The following is a 12574-nucleotide window of genomic DNA, read 5'->3' on the forward strand; positions in this document are numbered from 1 at the left end:
CTGCTCTATGCCTGCGTTACTCAGCACCTGTTTTCTGGGCCTCTACTCACACCCTAGGAAGCGCGGGGCGGCTTGCAGTGCGCAGAGCACGATGGCCGTGGGGCATAAACCCATACTGCCTGAGCACCGAGCACTCCTCCTGACCACCTATCGTTGAAAATGGGTGCCCGGCAACAGGTGAGCAGGCCTCACCCGTGAGCAGCAGAGGTCTCAAGGATCCCACTAGGGGCTGAGCCTAAAGCGTAGGGGCCGGCACAGTGGGTAGCCAGCCCCGCTGGTCTGGGAGGGTGGGACGAGGACGGAGCTGTTGGGAGCAGGTGCTAGTGTTCTAGGGCGGCAAGTCTAGGGAAAGGGGCGGGTCCGTGTGGGGGCGTGTTCCCAGTCGTGGGCGTGTCCTCAAGTCAGGGACCAGCCCTGGGGAAGGCGGGTCTTGGGAAAGAGGCGTGTCCTTGTGTAGAGGGTGGGTCTTGGGGCACCGGCTAGCTCTCCGGCCCAGGCGCATCCTGCAGCCTGGGCGTGTCCTTTGTCGGGGGAGGGGGACGGGGCGGGCCTCCAAGCCTCAGCCCTAGCAGGCGTCTGACCGCGGCGCGGGACACCGCGGTATGGGGAGGGTGCAGCTCTTCGAGATTCGCCTGAGGCAGGGCCGCGTCGTCTACAGTCCTGGAGAGCCGCTGGCCGGGGCCGTGCGCGTGCGCCTGGGAGCGCCACTGCCCTTCCGAGGTGGGCGCGGGGTCGCCTCCGGGGAGCGGGTAGAAGCGTTCTCACCTGCGGTGGGGCGGGGCTCTCCAAAACCCATGTGGTCGGTGGGCTCCGAGACTGGGTTCTCAGCCTCCGGGTAGCCCTGGGTTACGACGGAACTGCGGACTCCAGGGTCCGGCTGTGCTAGGAGGCCAGGGCGGGGCAGACAGCTCGGTGGCCCAGTCCTTCCGCATCTGTCCCATGCTGTGCTCTCTGCCTAGGGGAGGCCAGAGTCTGTGAGGGCCCAAGCGCTTGTTCACTATGCCCAGGCGACCCTGGAGGTAGAAGTATGCAGGCCTCCAGTCTTCCCTTGTTCAGGTGTCCAAGGTCCGCTGCACTCTGCACCTGTTGGTCCCCCACCTGGAACCTAGTGTGCCCTGGGTACTCTCTTTTCCTCGCCTCCAGGCTACTATGCAGGACCTTCCTCTTCAAAGACAGTCCTGGTCCAAGTGTGCAGGTTCCCAGCAGGATCCACAGAGAACCTTTTTTTGCTTTCAATTTAAGGCTTAAGACTTTCTTAAAGCTTGTGGATGCTGGCAAGGGGTCTTGTTAGTCCTAGCAATCTCCTCGCTCCTGCCCTAAGGCCTTGGAGCTGAGCTGAGCTGAGCCCAGCCCTCTGCTGATGCATATGTCTGAGACTCTGGGGCTAGGGATTAGATTACTCTTTTGCCATTGACTGGGTTCTCAAGTGCAGCCTCCTCTGTGCTGGGTCTACGAATAGGGAGGGAACCTGTGTGGGATTTGATGACTGAGCTCTTAGGGTCAGGTGGGCACTGTTGTGGTCTCTGTCTAGCCGCTGGCACTGAGTGCAAAAACTGTATGGTGTCCATGCTTGATACTCTTTTATTTTTGCCTTCTGTGAGAACTACCAGGCTGCTTGGCCAAAACCACAGCTGGTGTCTGCTGAGGATGGATAGCTATCCTCCTCAGCCATCCTAGGCCCAGTTGAAACCCTGGACCTGGTGTTATCTAGGTCTAGAAGGAAACTGGGTTGTAGGTGCCTGTCAGGCCCTGATCTTGTTGAGGCTCCTGGTCAGGATCACATTGCCTTCCTTTGCTGTATCCCTAGTTTGTGGTCTGGGTGAGAGCAGATGTTGCTTTTGTAGAGGCTACAGCAGTGATAGGCCAGCTCCTTCTGGACCCAAGAAGGTATGAGAAATGTAAAGAAAACTCCACATTGGCTGAGGGGATATGGTGCAGGCTACAGGATTGTAGGCTTGGGGAATACAGTACAGAGAAGAGAGATCTATTTAGAACTGGCTGCTCAGTTTTTTTTTTTCTGTCATCTCCTGGCTGAACTTGGGGTAAACAGGCTATTGCCAACTACAGTATAGGGATGAGCTATCTCATGACCTCCTTGTATTGGATAAGGAGTGAGTAAATGGACAGCTGACCTTACGGAGGCTAAGAGAGCTCTAGCTGATGGTCCCAATTGTAAAAGTGCCCAGGATCATGGGCTGGAAGGTGGATTATTTAGATTGCTGGCAGTTGAGTGTGTGTGTGTGTGTGTGTGTGTGTGTGTGTGTGTGTGTGTGTGTGTGTGTAGAGGCCACTCTGGAACTTCCTGAAGTCCTGCTTGGGATGGAAATAACGATGGCTCTTTTATTTTCCTTCATTCAAAGGACACTTGTTGAGTTTCTGCTAGGCCCAGTGGAGGAGGCTCCCATATTCTCAAAGAATTCTACCTCCTTAGGGTTCTCAGTCTTGTTCACTGAATACTTGTCTAATGATTGACAGTGGTTGGCACCCATCCACGAGGACACTAGCTGTCTCACAGATGAGGAATGAATAGTGTTCTAGACCCTGGAGAATGGCAGGACCCACTGTGTTTTTCTCTTATGACTCATTATACCCCAATTCTGGATCAGATGGTGATCTTCCTACTTGCTTTTCTTTTTCTTTTTTGTTTCATTTTTGTTTTTCGAGACCGGGTTTCTCTGTGTAGCTTTGCGCCTTTGCTGGAACTCACTCTGTAGACCAGGTTGGCCTTGAACTCACAGAGATCCGCCTGCCTCTGCCTCCTGAGTGCTGGGATTAAAGGCGTGTACCACCAACGCCTGGTGCTTTTCTTATTCTGAATTTTTTCAGGTGCTGGGAATTTAATTTAGAGCCTATTGCATGTCCGATAAGTCCTCATCACAGAGCTGATTCTAAGCCCTCTTCTTTTCTGTTTTTTTAAATATTGTTTTATTATTTTTTTTTAGACACCACATCTTTCTGGGCTGCCCAGACTGACCTCAAATTTGTAATCCTCCTGATGTAGGTTTCTGAGTGTTGGGGTTGCATGTGTGCACCACCACACCTAGGTCTCCCTATTTTTTCTTTCCTTTTCTAAATTAGATTTATTCATTTTATTTTACATGTGTACATGTTTTGTCTGCAGGTATGTCTGTGCACTACTTGGTTGTGTGCCCCTGGAGTTCAGAAGAGGGCATTGAATGCCCTTGAACCAGAGTTCAAGATGGTTATGAGCCATCGTGTGGGTTCTGGGAATGGAACCAGGGTCCTCTTCAAGAGCAACAAATGCCCTTCACCCCTAAGTTCTCTCCTGCCCTCTCTCTATTTTTCATAGACCAGCTATGTCTTCACAGCACCCCAAGAGGTAGCTATTCTTGTTACTCTTGTGATACAATTGGAAGCAGGCCAAGCACCGATTTAATGGTAGAATGTGGTAGCTGGTGGGGGCGGTCAGGTTCAAGATCCATGGGACCAGGAGAGGAATGGAGAGGTCTTAGTTGTCATGGTGCATGAAAGGTAACTACTGGGCAGGTAGAAGCACCCCTGAGGGAAGAAAGTTCCAGAAGTCTCTGTGGAACACAACACACACCATGATTTTCTTTAGAAAACCAGAGCAGCCTTTGGGCGGTGGTGGCGCACACCTTTAATCCCATCACTCAGGAGGCAGAAGCAGGTGGATCTCGGTGAGTTCAAGGCCAGCCTGATCTATAGAGCTGGTCCCAGGACAGCCAAGGTTACACAAAGAAACCTTTACTTGGGGGGCGGGGTGAGAAAGAAAGAAAGAAAAGAATAACAAAACAAATCAGCTTCCTGTCTCCATTGGTGAACAGCTGCTGGTTTGGTGGCCCCTGGTCAGTTTGGTGCCTGCCTTTTATTGTAGTTGTGAACACTGTTCGGAAGTGCTCTTTATACTTGGATGACACCTTTTTATACTTGTTCTGCAGGCTGCCACTTAATGTTCTGTAGTAGAGGACTTGCTAGAACACCCTTCCCTGGTTGCCTGGCTATGCTGCAGGGTGTGAGCTGGTGAGAGGAACATGGGGACCTCCCATAGAAGATCCCTTGGCATGAGAGTGGAGGGGTAGGACTGTGATATTACTGAAAAGCAGCAGGCACACTGAGAGCCAGGAAATAAAGGAAATGAGGATCTTTTATCATGGGATTGCCTCCAACCTGCCTAGTCTTGCCATCACAGGCATGTGCAGACTGTAAAAAAAAAAGTGGTGTATGTTGGGTGTGGGTGTTCATTCGGGTCCATGTAGTCAAGAGACAGAGGCACCTCAAGGATGAGCTTAGCCTTTCCCAGCTGCAGGGAGGGTTCTGTCTCTAAGGACTGGTCCACTGTACCTTAACAAAGGGCCCTTTTATTTTTTTATTTATTTGTTTGTTTATTTTTGTTTTATTGAGACAGGGTTTCTCTGTGTAGTTTTGGTGCCTGTCCTGGATCTCACTCTGTAGCCCAGGCTGGCCTCAAACTCACAGATATCCCCCTGGCTCTGCCTCCCAAGTGATGGGATCAAAGGCGTGTGCCAACCACCGCCCATCTCCAAAGGGCCCTTTTATTGTTCTCCAATTTACACCCTTTACCAAGTTAATCTTCGTGCCCCAAAACCTCTAGTCTAAGCTTCCCAAAGGGACAATGCCAAATGCAAATTCTCTGCATATTCGGTATTCTGGGTTCTTCCTCAAATTAATTTGCATAGGCTTTGTACCTTCAGAAAATTCTCAAACAAGATGCTCATAGAGGGTACTGGGAGACAAAAGGTAGGTAGCAGTCACAAAAGACAGATTAAAGCTAGGTGCTAACACTCCAGAATCGAACCAGCCCTAGCTCTGTGGGAATTCTCCCAACACAAAGAGAGCAGGGTCCAGCGCCTTGCAGCAGCAGCAGCAGCAGCAGCAGCAGCAGCAGCAGCAGCAGCAGAGAGACCACCTAGTATGCTCAGAACTCCTCATTTCTCAAGCAGAACTGGCACTGTTCTTGGCCAGTGGAACTGGGATCTTTGAGGAATTTTCTTAGGGCAATTTTTACACCTTGATTGTGACCCTGCTGAGACAAAGGAGCAGCCTCAGGTGTTTTGTTGGGGCAGCAGCAAACTTACTGTTTGCAAACCCTTTTCCTCAGTCATTTCTAATGGAAGAGTGAATGGCACAGGATGTGTTCACCTTGGTGGCTAGAGGCTGGTCACACGGTCAGGGTCCTCCCAGGAGGGAAATGCCTGGCATTGGGAAGATCAGAGTCTGACCCATCCACCCCCACTTTGGATGCTGCTTTTTTTTTTCTGGAATCTGGTGGTCCCGTGCTCCTTTGCCCGAACTGTAGGAAGTCCAGACTGGGTGCTTGGCTGCTGTTATAAGCAGTGCAATGAGAGACTCCTGATGAAATAGGATAGGGGATAGGGCTTGAGAGCTGATGGGTGTCCTGGCATGTATCGATGCGAGCACACGAAGTTCGTCAGTTTATAGTTGGTGGTGTAAGGAGTCTACTTCCCCATCCCCACCCCAACATGGGTCAAAGTGCTCAATAGTTGTCATCCTGATGAGTAAACATGCCAGTCACCTGGGTTTTCCCTGATTTCTAGTATGGCTGGGTATTGGTTCCAATTATCTACTGCTACAAAAAGGTCAGATAACAAACCACCCTTAAACCAAACAGCTAAAGCAACCAGTTATTACTCATACATCGAGGATGAAGAATTTGAATAGCTCTGTGCCATTCACTGTAGGGGTCCTGATGGCACTGTGGGAGCATCTGGACTAAGCTGAGACCTCCATACTTCTTTTTAATGTATTTAATGTATGTATGGGACCCATCATCCTTAGGGAGATGTACCCTTGGTGAAGTATCTTGGTCCCCCAGCAGATTTTTGAGCCTCCTCTTACCCCTATCATCTCAAGAACTATTTGCTGGCCTATAGATGCCCCTAGTGTTCTGATTCCAGGGTGGGAATCGTTGGTGGTTTGACTTCAGAGGCCCGAGTCAGAAGTGTGGATTTCAGGCCAAGTGGGAGGTTAGAGTGATGAGGTTGGGCTGACAGGGAGGGTGAGGGACAGCCAGTCATTGGCACTTCCAAGGGGCAGAGAGGTACAGCAGGAATGCAGGACGGCCTCAAGAGTGGGAACAGGTGAGGAAGTGCATTGTGGATAGCTGCATGAGTTGAGGATGAGCCAAGATTTATAGGAGGAAGCTAAGTGGTCTGGTGGTAACGAGCAGGATGCCTGGACCATGACAGAGGGAGACTGAGGCAGGTGTAGTCAACTCCTAGGTACTTGGATATCTTTGTTCCTCCTGCTTGGTGGCTTTGTCACAGTGATGAAAGCCTGAATAGTCTTACCTTCCCGTGACCCTGTCAAGTAAGTCTGGAAACAGTGCTGAAACTGTGACCCAACCCTACAGGGAGACGGGTGTCACTTCAGGGGGCCTCTCATTGGCTCTCACCTACCACCTCGCCTGAGCCGTCTCCCTTGTGATCAGTGTCAACTGTATCTCCTCATTCACCTATGGCTCCCTGGTCACAGTGGGCCCAGGATGTGTCTGTTAGAGGAATTTGAACTCTGTCTCTAGTGGTTCCGTGCTGGGTACTCCCACTGGTGGGGGGTGGGGGGGGACCAGCTACCTCAAGGTGTAGAAAGTTAGCCTCCCGGGCACTGTTGCCCAGGAAGTCAGTCTGGGCTCGCCTTCCAGTACTAGATGGCTGACTGGCTCAGACAGGTTTGACTGCATTCCTGCAGGGAGAGGGCTGGCATTAGCTTTCTTGAGACTGAAGGGGCGGCTCCTGGCCTAACTGATTTGCATCATGGAAAACAGAGTACCTTGGGTTTTTATAGGTCTGGCTAGAGGCTGAAGGAACCAATTTGGGGGTAGTAGCCCAGGGGTTATCTAGGGGATTATTGGCCTCCCACTGTGTCTGTGGGACAGATGAAACACTGCCCATCAGTTTCTTTGCCAGCCTGGTTCCCTGGGAGAACACCAGTACTGGGGATGGCCAGGAGATAGTCTTGGGAAGATGACAGGCTGCTTGCATCGTGGCCTTCCCAGGTACTTCGGCTGGTGCAGCTGCTTGACCCATGGGTCCTTCCAGCCCTACATGAATTCCTGTGCTGGGGACAGGGAGGAGGAGCCTAGGCTGTCAGCTGGCTTAGGCTTATGCCACCCTTCCCCTTACAGCTATCCGGGTGACCTGCATGGGTTCCTGTGGGGTCTCCAACAAGGCCAACGATGGGGCATGGGTGGTGGAGGAGAGCTACTTCAACAGCTCCCTGTCACTGGCTGACAAGGGTGAGTGTGGGAGCCAGCAGTGATCACAGGGGCAGCCCTTGCCTGGAGTGGGGTCAGTCTTTCCCTTCCCCTCCCAACGACTGTCTCTTGGGTGCTCACTCTATCCTACTCTCTGGTACTGGGACTGGGTGGGCTCTGACCCTTGGTATGGCTGTTTCACCCCTGTCCTCTATCCTCAACTACCCTCCTATTTTGTTTTTTTATTTTTAAATTTTGTATTTATTCATTTTTGAGACAGGGCTTCATGTAGCCCAAGGTGGACTTGAACTTGCTGTGTTATCTGAGGATGCCCTTAAACTTCCGATTCTCCTGCTTCTATCTCCCAGGAGTGTGCTATCATATCTGATTTATGTCGCAGTCCTTGGACTTGAACCAGAGCTTTGTGTATGCTAGGCAAACACTCTGTTTTTTTTTTTTTTTTTTTTTTTAAGATTTATTTATTTACTTATTACGTACACAGAAGAGGGCACCAGATCTCATTACAGATGGTTGCGAGCCACCATGTGGGTGCTGGGAATTGAACTCAGGACCTCTGGAAGAGCAGTCAGTGCTCTTAACCTCTGAGCCTGCTAGACAAACACTCTTACCAACTACATTTCCAGCCACACACTCTCATTTAAACTGAACCCTTGGATGTAGCCTGTAGTTTCTGCTCTGATCATTCTGCTGTAGTGCTGGAGACAGGTAGTGTGGACTGGTGGGCTGCAGTGCCTACTTCTGGGCTGGCACTGTGGCCACTGTGGATCTCCTCTGGTTTGCTCCCACCTCCTTCGTGTCTCTGTAGGAAGTCTGCCGGCTGGAGAGCACAACTTCCCCTTTCAGTTCCTGCTTCCTGGTGAGTGGAGAGCTTGTGGGGACAGCAGCTTTGAACCGGTGGGACCTACGGGTGGGAGGTGCTGGGTGCCAGCCAATCCCTCTTCTCTCCGTAGCCACGGCACCCACTTCTTTTGAGGGACCCTTTGGGAAGATTGTGCACCAGGTGAGGGCCTCCATCGACACTCCACGTTTTTCCAAGGATCACAAATGTAGCCTCGTGTTCTACATCCTGAGCCCCTTGAACCTGAACAGCATCCCAGATATTGAGGTGAGGATGGAGCAGAGGCTTCCTTGGTTACCTTCAACCTTCTCGGGCCAGGCAGCCAGGCTCTGCAGCCTGAGGGCCTGTCCCCATGTTACAAGGAATGCACTCTGTGCTCACTTGGTAAGTTCCGTCCCGTTTTCCCTTCAAGCAACCCAACGTGGCCTCCACTACCAAGAAGTTCTCCTACAAGCTGGTGAAGACGGGCAATGTGGTTCTCACAGCTAGCACTGACCTTCGTGGCTATGTGGTGGGACAGGTGCTTCGGCTGCAGGCTGACATTGAGAACCAGTCAGGCAAGGACACCAGCCCTGTGGTGGCCAGCTTGCTACAGGTCAGAGCCCTCTGGCTCCCTGAGCCTGTCCCTTTCCCATGGGACAGAAAGGGTGGGTTGCTGGCCTGCCGGAGCTCACAGCCTGGTCTCTCCTCAGAAGGTATCCTATAAGGCCAAGCGCTGGATCTACGATGTGCGAACCATTGCGGAGGTGGAGGGTACGGGTGTCAAGGCCTGGAGGCGTGCTCAGTGGCAAGAACAGATCCTGGTGCCTGCCCTGCCCCAGTCAGCCCTGCCTGGCTGCAGCCTTATCCACATCGACTATTACCTGCAGGTTTGGTGTTGTCCGGGGCTGGGTGGCCTGAGGCTAGGCGCCCTTGGCCTGACTCCTCAATGCCTGCATTCTTTCCAGGTCTCCATGAAGGCACCCGAAGCCACTGTGACTCTCCCACTCTTTGTTGGCAATATTGCTGTGAACCAGACCCCACTGAGCCCCTGTGTAGGCCCAGGGTCCTCTCCTGGGGCCCTGTCCCCAGTGGTGCCCTCTGCACCCCCCCAGGAAGAGGCCGAGGCAGTGGCCGGTGGCCCCCACTTATCAGACCCAGTCTCCCTCTCTACCAAGATCCATTCTCAGCGGCAGCAGCCACCGCCCACTCCGCTGGGTCCCGTGCCCGTCCCCACCGGTGATCCCTGTGTTCAGGTTGGAAGCCCTGCCAGCCATTCCCTGCACCCTCCCCTGTGCATCTCGATCGGTGCCACCGTCCCCTACTTTGCAGAAGGCTCCGGGGGCCCAGTGCCCACCACCAGCGCCTTGATCCTCCCCCCAGAGTACAGCTCATGGGGCTACCCCTACGGTGAGTGGAAACGACAGGGGCTGGGGTGGTGAGCACATGAGGATGCCTCGAGCCCCTTGTTGATCCTGCTTTCTCCCCACAGAGGCTCCACCGTCCTATGAACAGAGCTGTGGTGCCAGTACAGACCCTGGCCTGATCCCAGGGAGCTGACCCTGGTGAGCTCACCCCATGCCGCCTTCTTCGGTGGGCCTGGCCTTTGCCCTGGGATGAGGCACCCAGGGCCTCGTGCCTTTGCTCTCTACCTGGCCCAGCTACTCAGGACCTGCAGCCGTCGGGATGACCTCTGATGGACCAGCCTCTCCGGGCTCCTCTGGAACTAATCAGTCCTCTTCTCCGGAGGTTGGGATAGGGCGGCAGGGGATCTGGGACCTGGAGAGACTATAAATAAACAAAGCATTTTATTTGTAGAGCTGGGCAAGTGGCTGGCCTTCATGTCCTAAGCCTAGCCTCAGAGTGGCCCGCTATAAGGCCTCTTCATGATACAACCTCGTAAGCTCCTCCTTTGACCCCACCTCAGAAAGACATGCCCTCCCCAGAGCTCCTCCCTTTACTACACCCTGTAGGAGGCAACCTGAGAATAGGCCCCCCCAAACCTACCTCACATTCTACTTCAAGCCTGTTATTCACCTCATTGACACCCCTACTCTGGGCTCCTCTACAGTCCCCGAGAGTGTGACTTGGATTGTGCTGTGCTGGCCACTCCTTTCCTGTTTAAAAGTTTTGATTTTTTTCCACTGTCTGCTTAAGGATGTTCCTGGTATTCTTTGGGACACACTCTGGCTTGCATCTCAAACCGTTGTTCTAGGTAGTATGCTTTGATGCCTGGCCACTAAAAATATTCATGGGGAAAGGACTTGCTGGGAGGAATCTGCTTGCAGTAGAACCTTCTACTCCTGGGCGTGAGGTCACTGTCAGCTCTGAGCATCGGTGTGCACAAGACCTTGGAAACTGTGAACTAGGTCCCTAGAGCAAGAATGGAAGACGAGGGTTCCTTGGAGCAGCATTTCAGAGGCACCCTACAGTCACCTTAACCATGACAGCTCTGGTAACAAGCATGGCCTATTGTCCTTTACATGAAATGTTTGCACCAGAAGTAGTTTCTGCGGAGTTGGTTAAGTTGTAATTCTGATTGGGGAGAGCCACTTTGCTGGCCACCTTGCCTGTATAACCAAGAACTTCACAGACTTCCAGGAAACGGAAATCTACAGAGCAGAATACTGGCAGTGCACAGCCGGTATCCCTAGATTGTACTTTCCACCCTGAGCCCTAGGAGGCTGCTTTTCACATCACCTAACCAACTAGGTCTGCACCCCAATGTCAGAAGGCTAGAACTGGGTGGTATCTTTTGGAATACTTCATTGTTTACTCCTTGCAACATGGTCTTTCACCTGGCAGCCATATACCTGGCTACCATTTGGTACTGTAGGATAGATAGGTGGATCTTGGAGGAAGGCAAAAAGTAGGCCACAGGTCTGAATGCTGACTGGAAGCAGTACCGCCTACAGTTGAAAGAAAAGTCTTGAATTGGAATCCCACCCTATCCCAGGCTGGCTGCATACATTCATCTCCCTCATTCTGGTTCACTCACTTTGAAACTGGGAATGGGAAACAGGCTTGTCTCTCAGAAGTGATGTGAGTGTGAACACACCTCACCTGCTTAGTGCAGGAGCAGCTAGGTAGTCAGTGGTTCCTAAGCTGTAGTATGATTGTGACTGCAAATTGGCTGTGGAAGGGCCTGTAGTCTTCGAACAGATCAGTCACATCTTATTTGGCTGGTAAAAGGTTTACTCCCTGTGTTTCAACCTCTTCACTTAATTTTTTTTGTTTGTTTGTTTGTTTTTGTATTCTGTGTATGCCAGAGAGTATTGTGGGCACTATGACACACAAAACAGTGATCATACAGGATATTTATTATATAAGAGTATAGGGAGCCTGGCATGGTGGTACACACCTTTAATTACAACACCTTTAATTGAGGCCAACTTGATGAGGTCTACATGATGAAACTGTCTTTAAAAAAAGGAAACACCTAAAATAAATAAGAGAGATTGTGGAGGGGGTGGGAGGGTTGTAGAGAAAAATGCATCCAGAATAACAGATGAGAAGTGAGGAGAAAAGGGAGGGCTTTTCTGAGGCAGTGATATTTAAGGCACAAAGGCTAGGAACGAAGCAAGCTATGCAGACATCTGGAACAGAAGGTGGGGGGCTGGGGGGAGGTGAGATGGAGAGGTGGGTTTGGGGAAGATGGCTCTGGGCCATGGTGACAGGACTGTGTGTGACTTTCCCATGATCTCCAGAAAGGCTCAGTTTGCCAGTCCATCATAAATAGCTATCCTAAAGCATCCTTGGTACTGGGTGGGTACTGTCCATTTCCTCCTCTTTGTGGCTATGAACCCAGGGGCCATCTTGGCAGAGCCATTTTTCCAGAGTCTTGTCTCCTTGTGATACTGAGTCTAGACTGCTTGTCAAAACTCAGACTTCCTTAATTTTTGTCAACAAGATTTCCCTTTTCCTTCTTTTGTGATGTCTCAGAGATGGAAAAGATATAATTGTTTGTAGAGATCAGGTGGTTCTCTAGTTCATGAGGCACTAGGTTTTCAGTCTAGTGAAAGTTACTTGGGCTGCAGGAGAGGCCTTGCCTTGTACACAGGAAGCTTCTACCTGGCAGAGCTTCAGGTAATCAGGGTGAGCACACCTCCTAACTGGAGCATTCCATGCTAACTGGGGTGAGCATCTCTCCATATGGGAACACCCACAATCAATGTGACTTTTTTTATTGGTGCACAGGTCCCAGCCAGACATGCCCTCCCTTTGTGTCCTCATTGATGGGGGAGGGGGCTTGCCAGCTGGGACATTCCTCCATGTTGGAATAGCCCCCTCTTGTGGGGCAGACGTCATAGTCAGGAAATTGCTTCAGTTGGATGATCCTCCCAACGCAGCAATCTCCTCTGGGTACCCTCTCAAACCTGTAGACACATCTTTCCGATGCAGGATATCCCCTACAAAGTTGGGACATGGCTTTAACTAGAATTCCTTCTCCCAGCTGGGACATTCCTCCTAAATTAGAGCTCCATCCTTTATCAGGTGCACCTCAGAAGCAGAGCAACCCCTCC

At 51.6% G+C, this 12574-nt stretch overlaps 1 protein-coding gene across 4 annotated transcripts; it reads left to right on the forward strand.

Annotated features, from left to right (window-relative positions):
* The first annotated feature begins 260 nt into the window (after positions 1-260).
* Positions 261-9868, forward strand: Arrdc1 (arrestin domain containing 1). 4 transcript variants are annotated; one of them, XM_006981072.4, is made up of 8 exons: positions 410-720; positions 7145-7255; positions 8040-8090; positions 8185-8339; positions 8485-8667; positions 8765-8941; positions 9020-9461; positions 9544-9868. In XM_006981072.4, exons 1-8 carry the CDS (start codon positions 603-605, stop codon positions 9609-9611), a joined length of 1305 nt encoding a protein of 434 aa, XP_006981134.1. In that variant the 5' UTR covers positions 410-602; the 3' UTR covers positions 9612-9868. The 4 variants fall into 4 exon arrangements, with proteins under 4 accessions (XP_042131122.1, XP_015855030.1, XP_006981134.1 ...); XM_015999544.3 differs by having other exon boundaries at positions 376-720; positions 8765-9461; XM_042275189.2 differs by lacking the exon at positions 410-720 and adding an exon at positions 774-7015 and having other exon boundaries at positions 8765-9461.
* Positions 9869-12574: the final 2706 nt, after the last annotated feature.

This window comes from Peromyscus maniculatus, chromosome 4, assembly GCF_049852395.1.
Source record: "Peromyscus maniculatus bairdii isolate BWxNUB_F1_BW_parent chromosome 4, HU_Pman_BW_mat_3.1, whole genome shotgun sequence".
NCBI classification, from domain to species: Eukaryota; Metazoa; Chordata; class Mammalia; order Rodentia; family Cricetidae; genus Peromyscus; species Peromyscus maniculatus.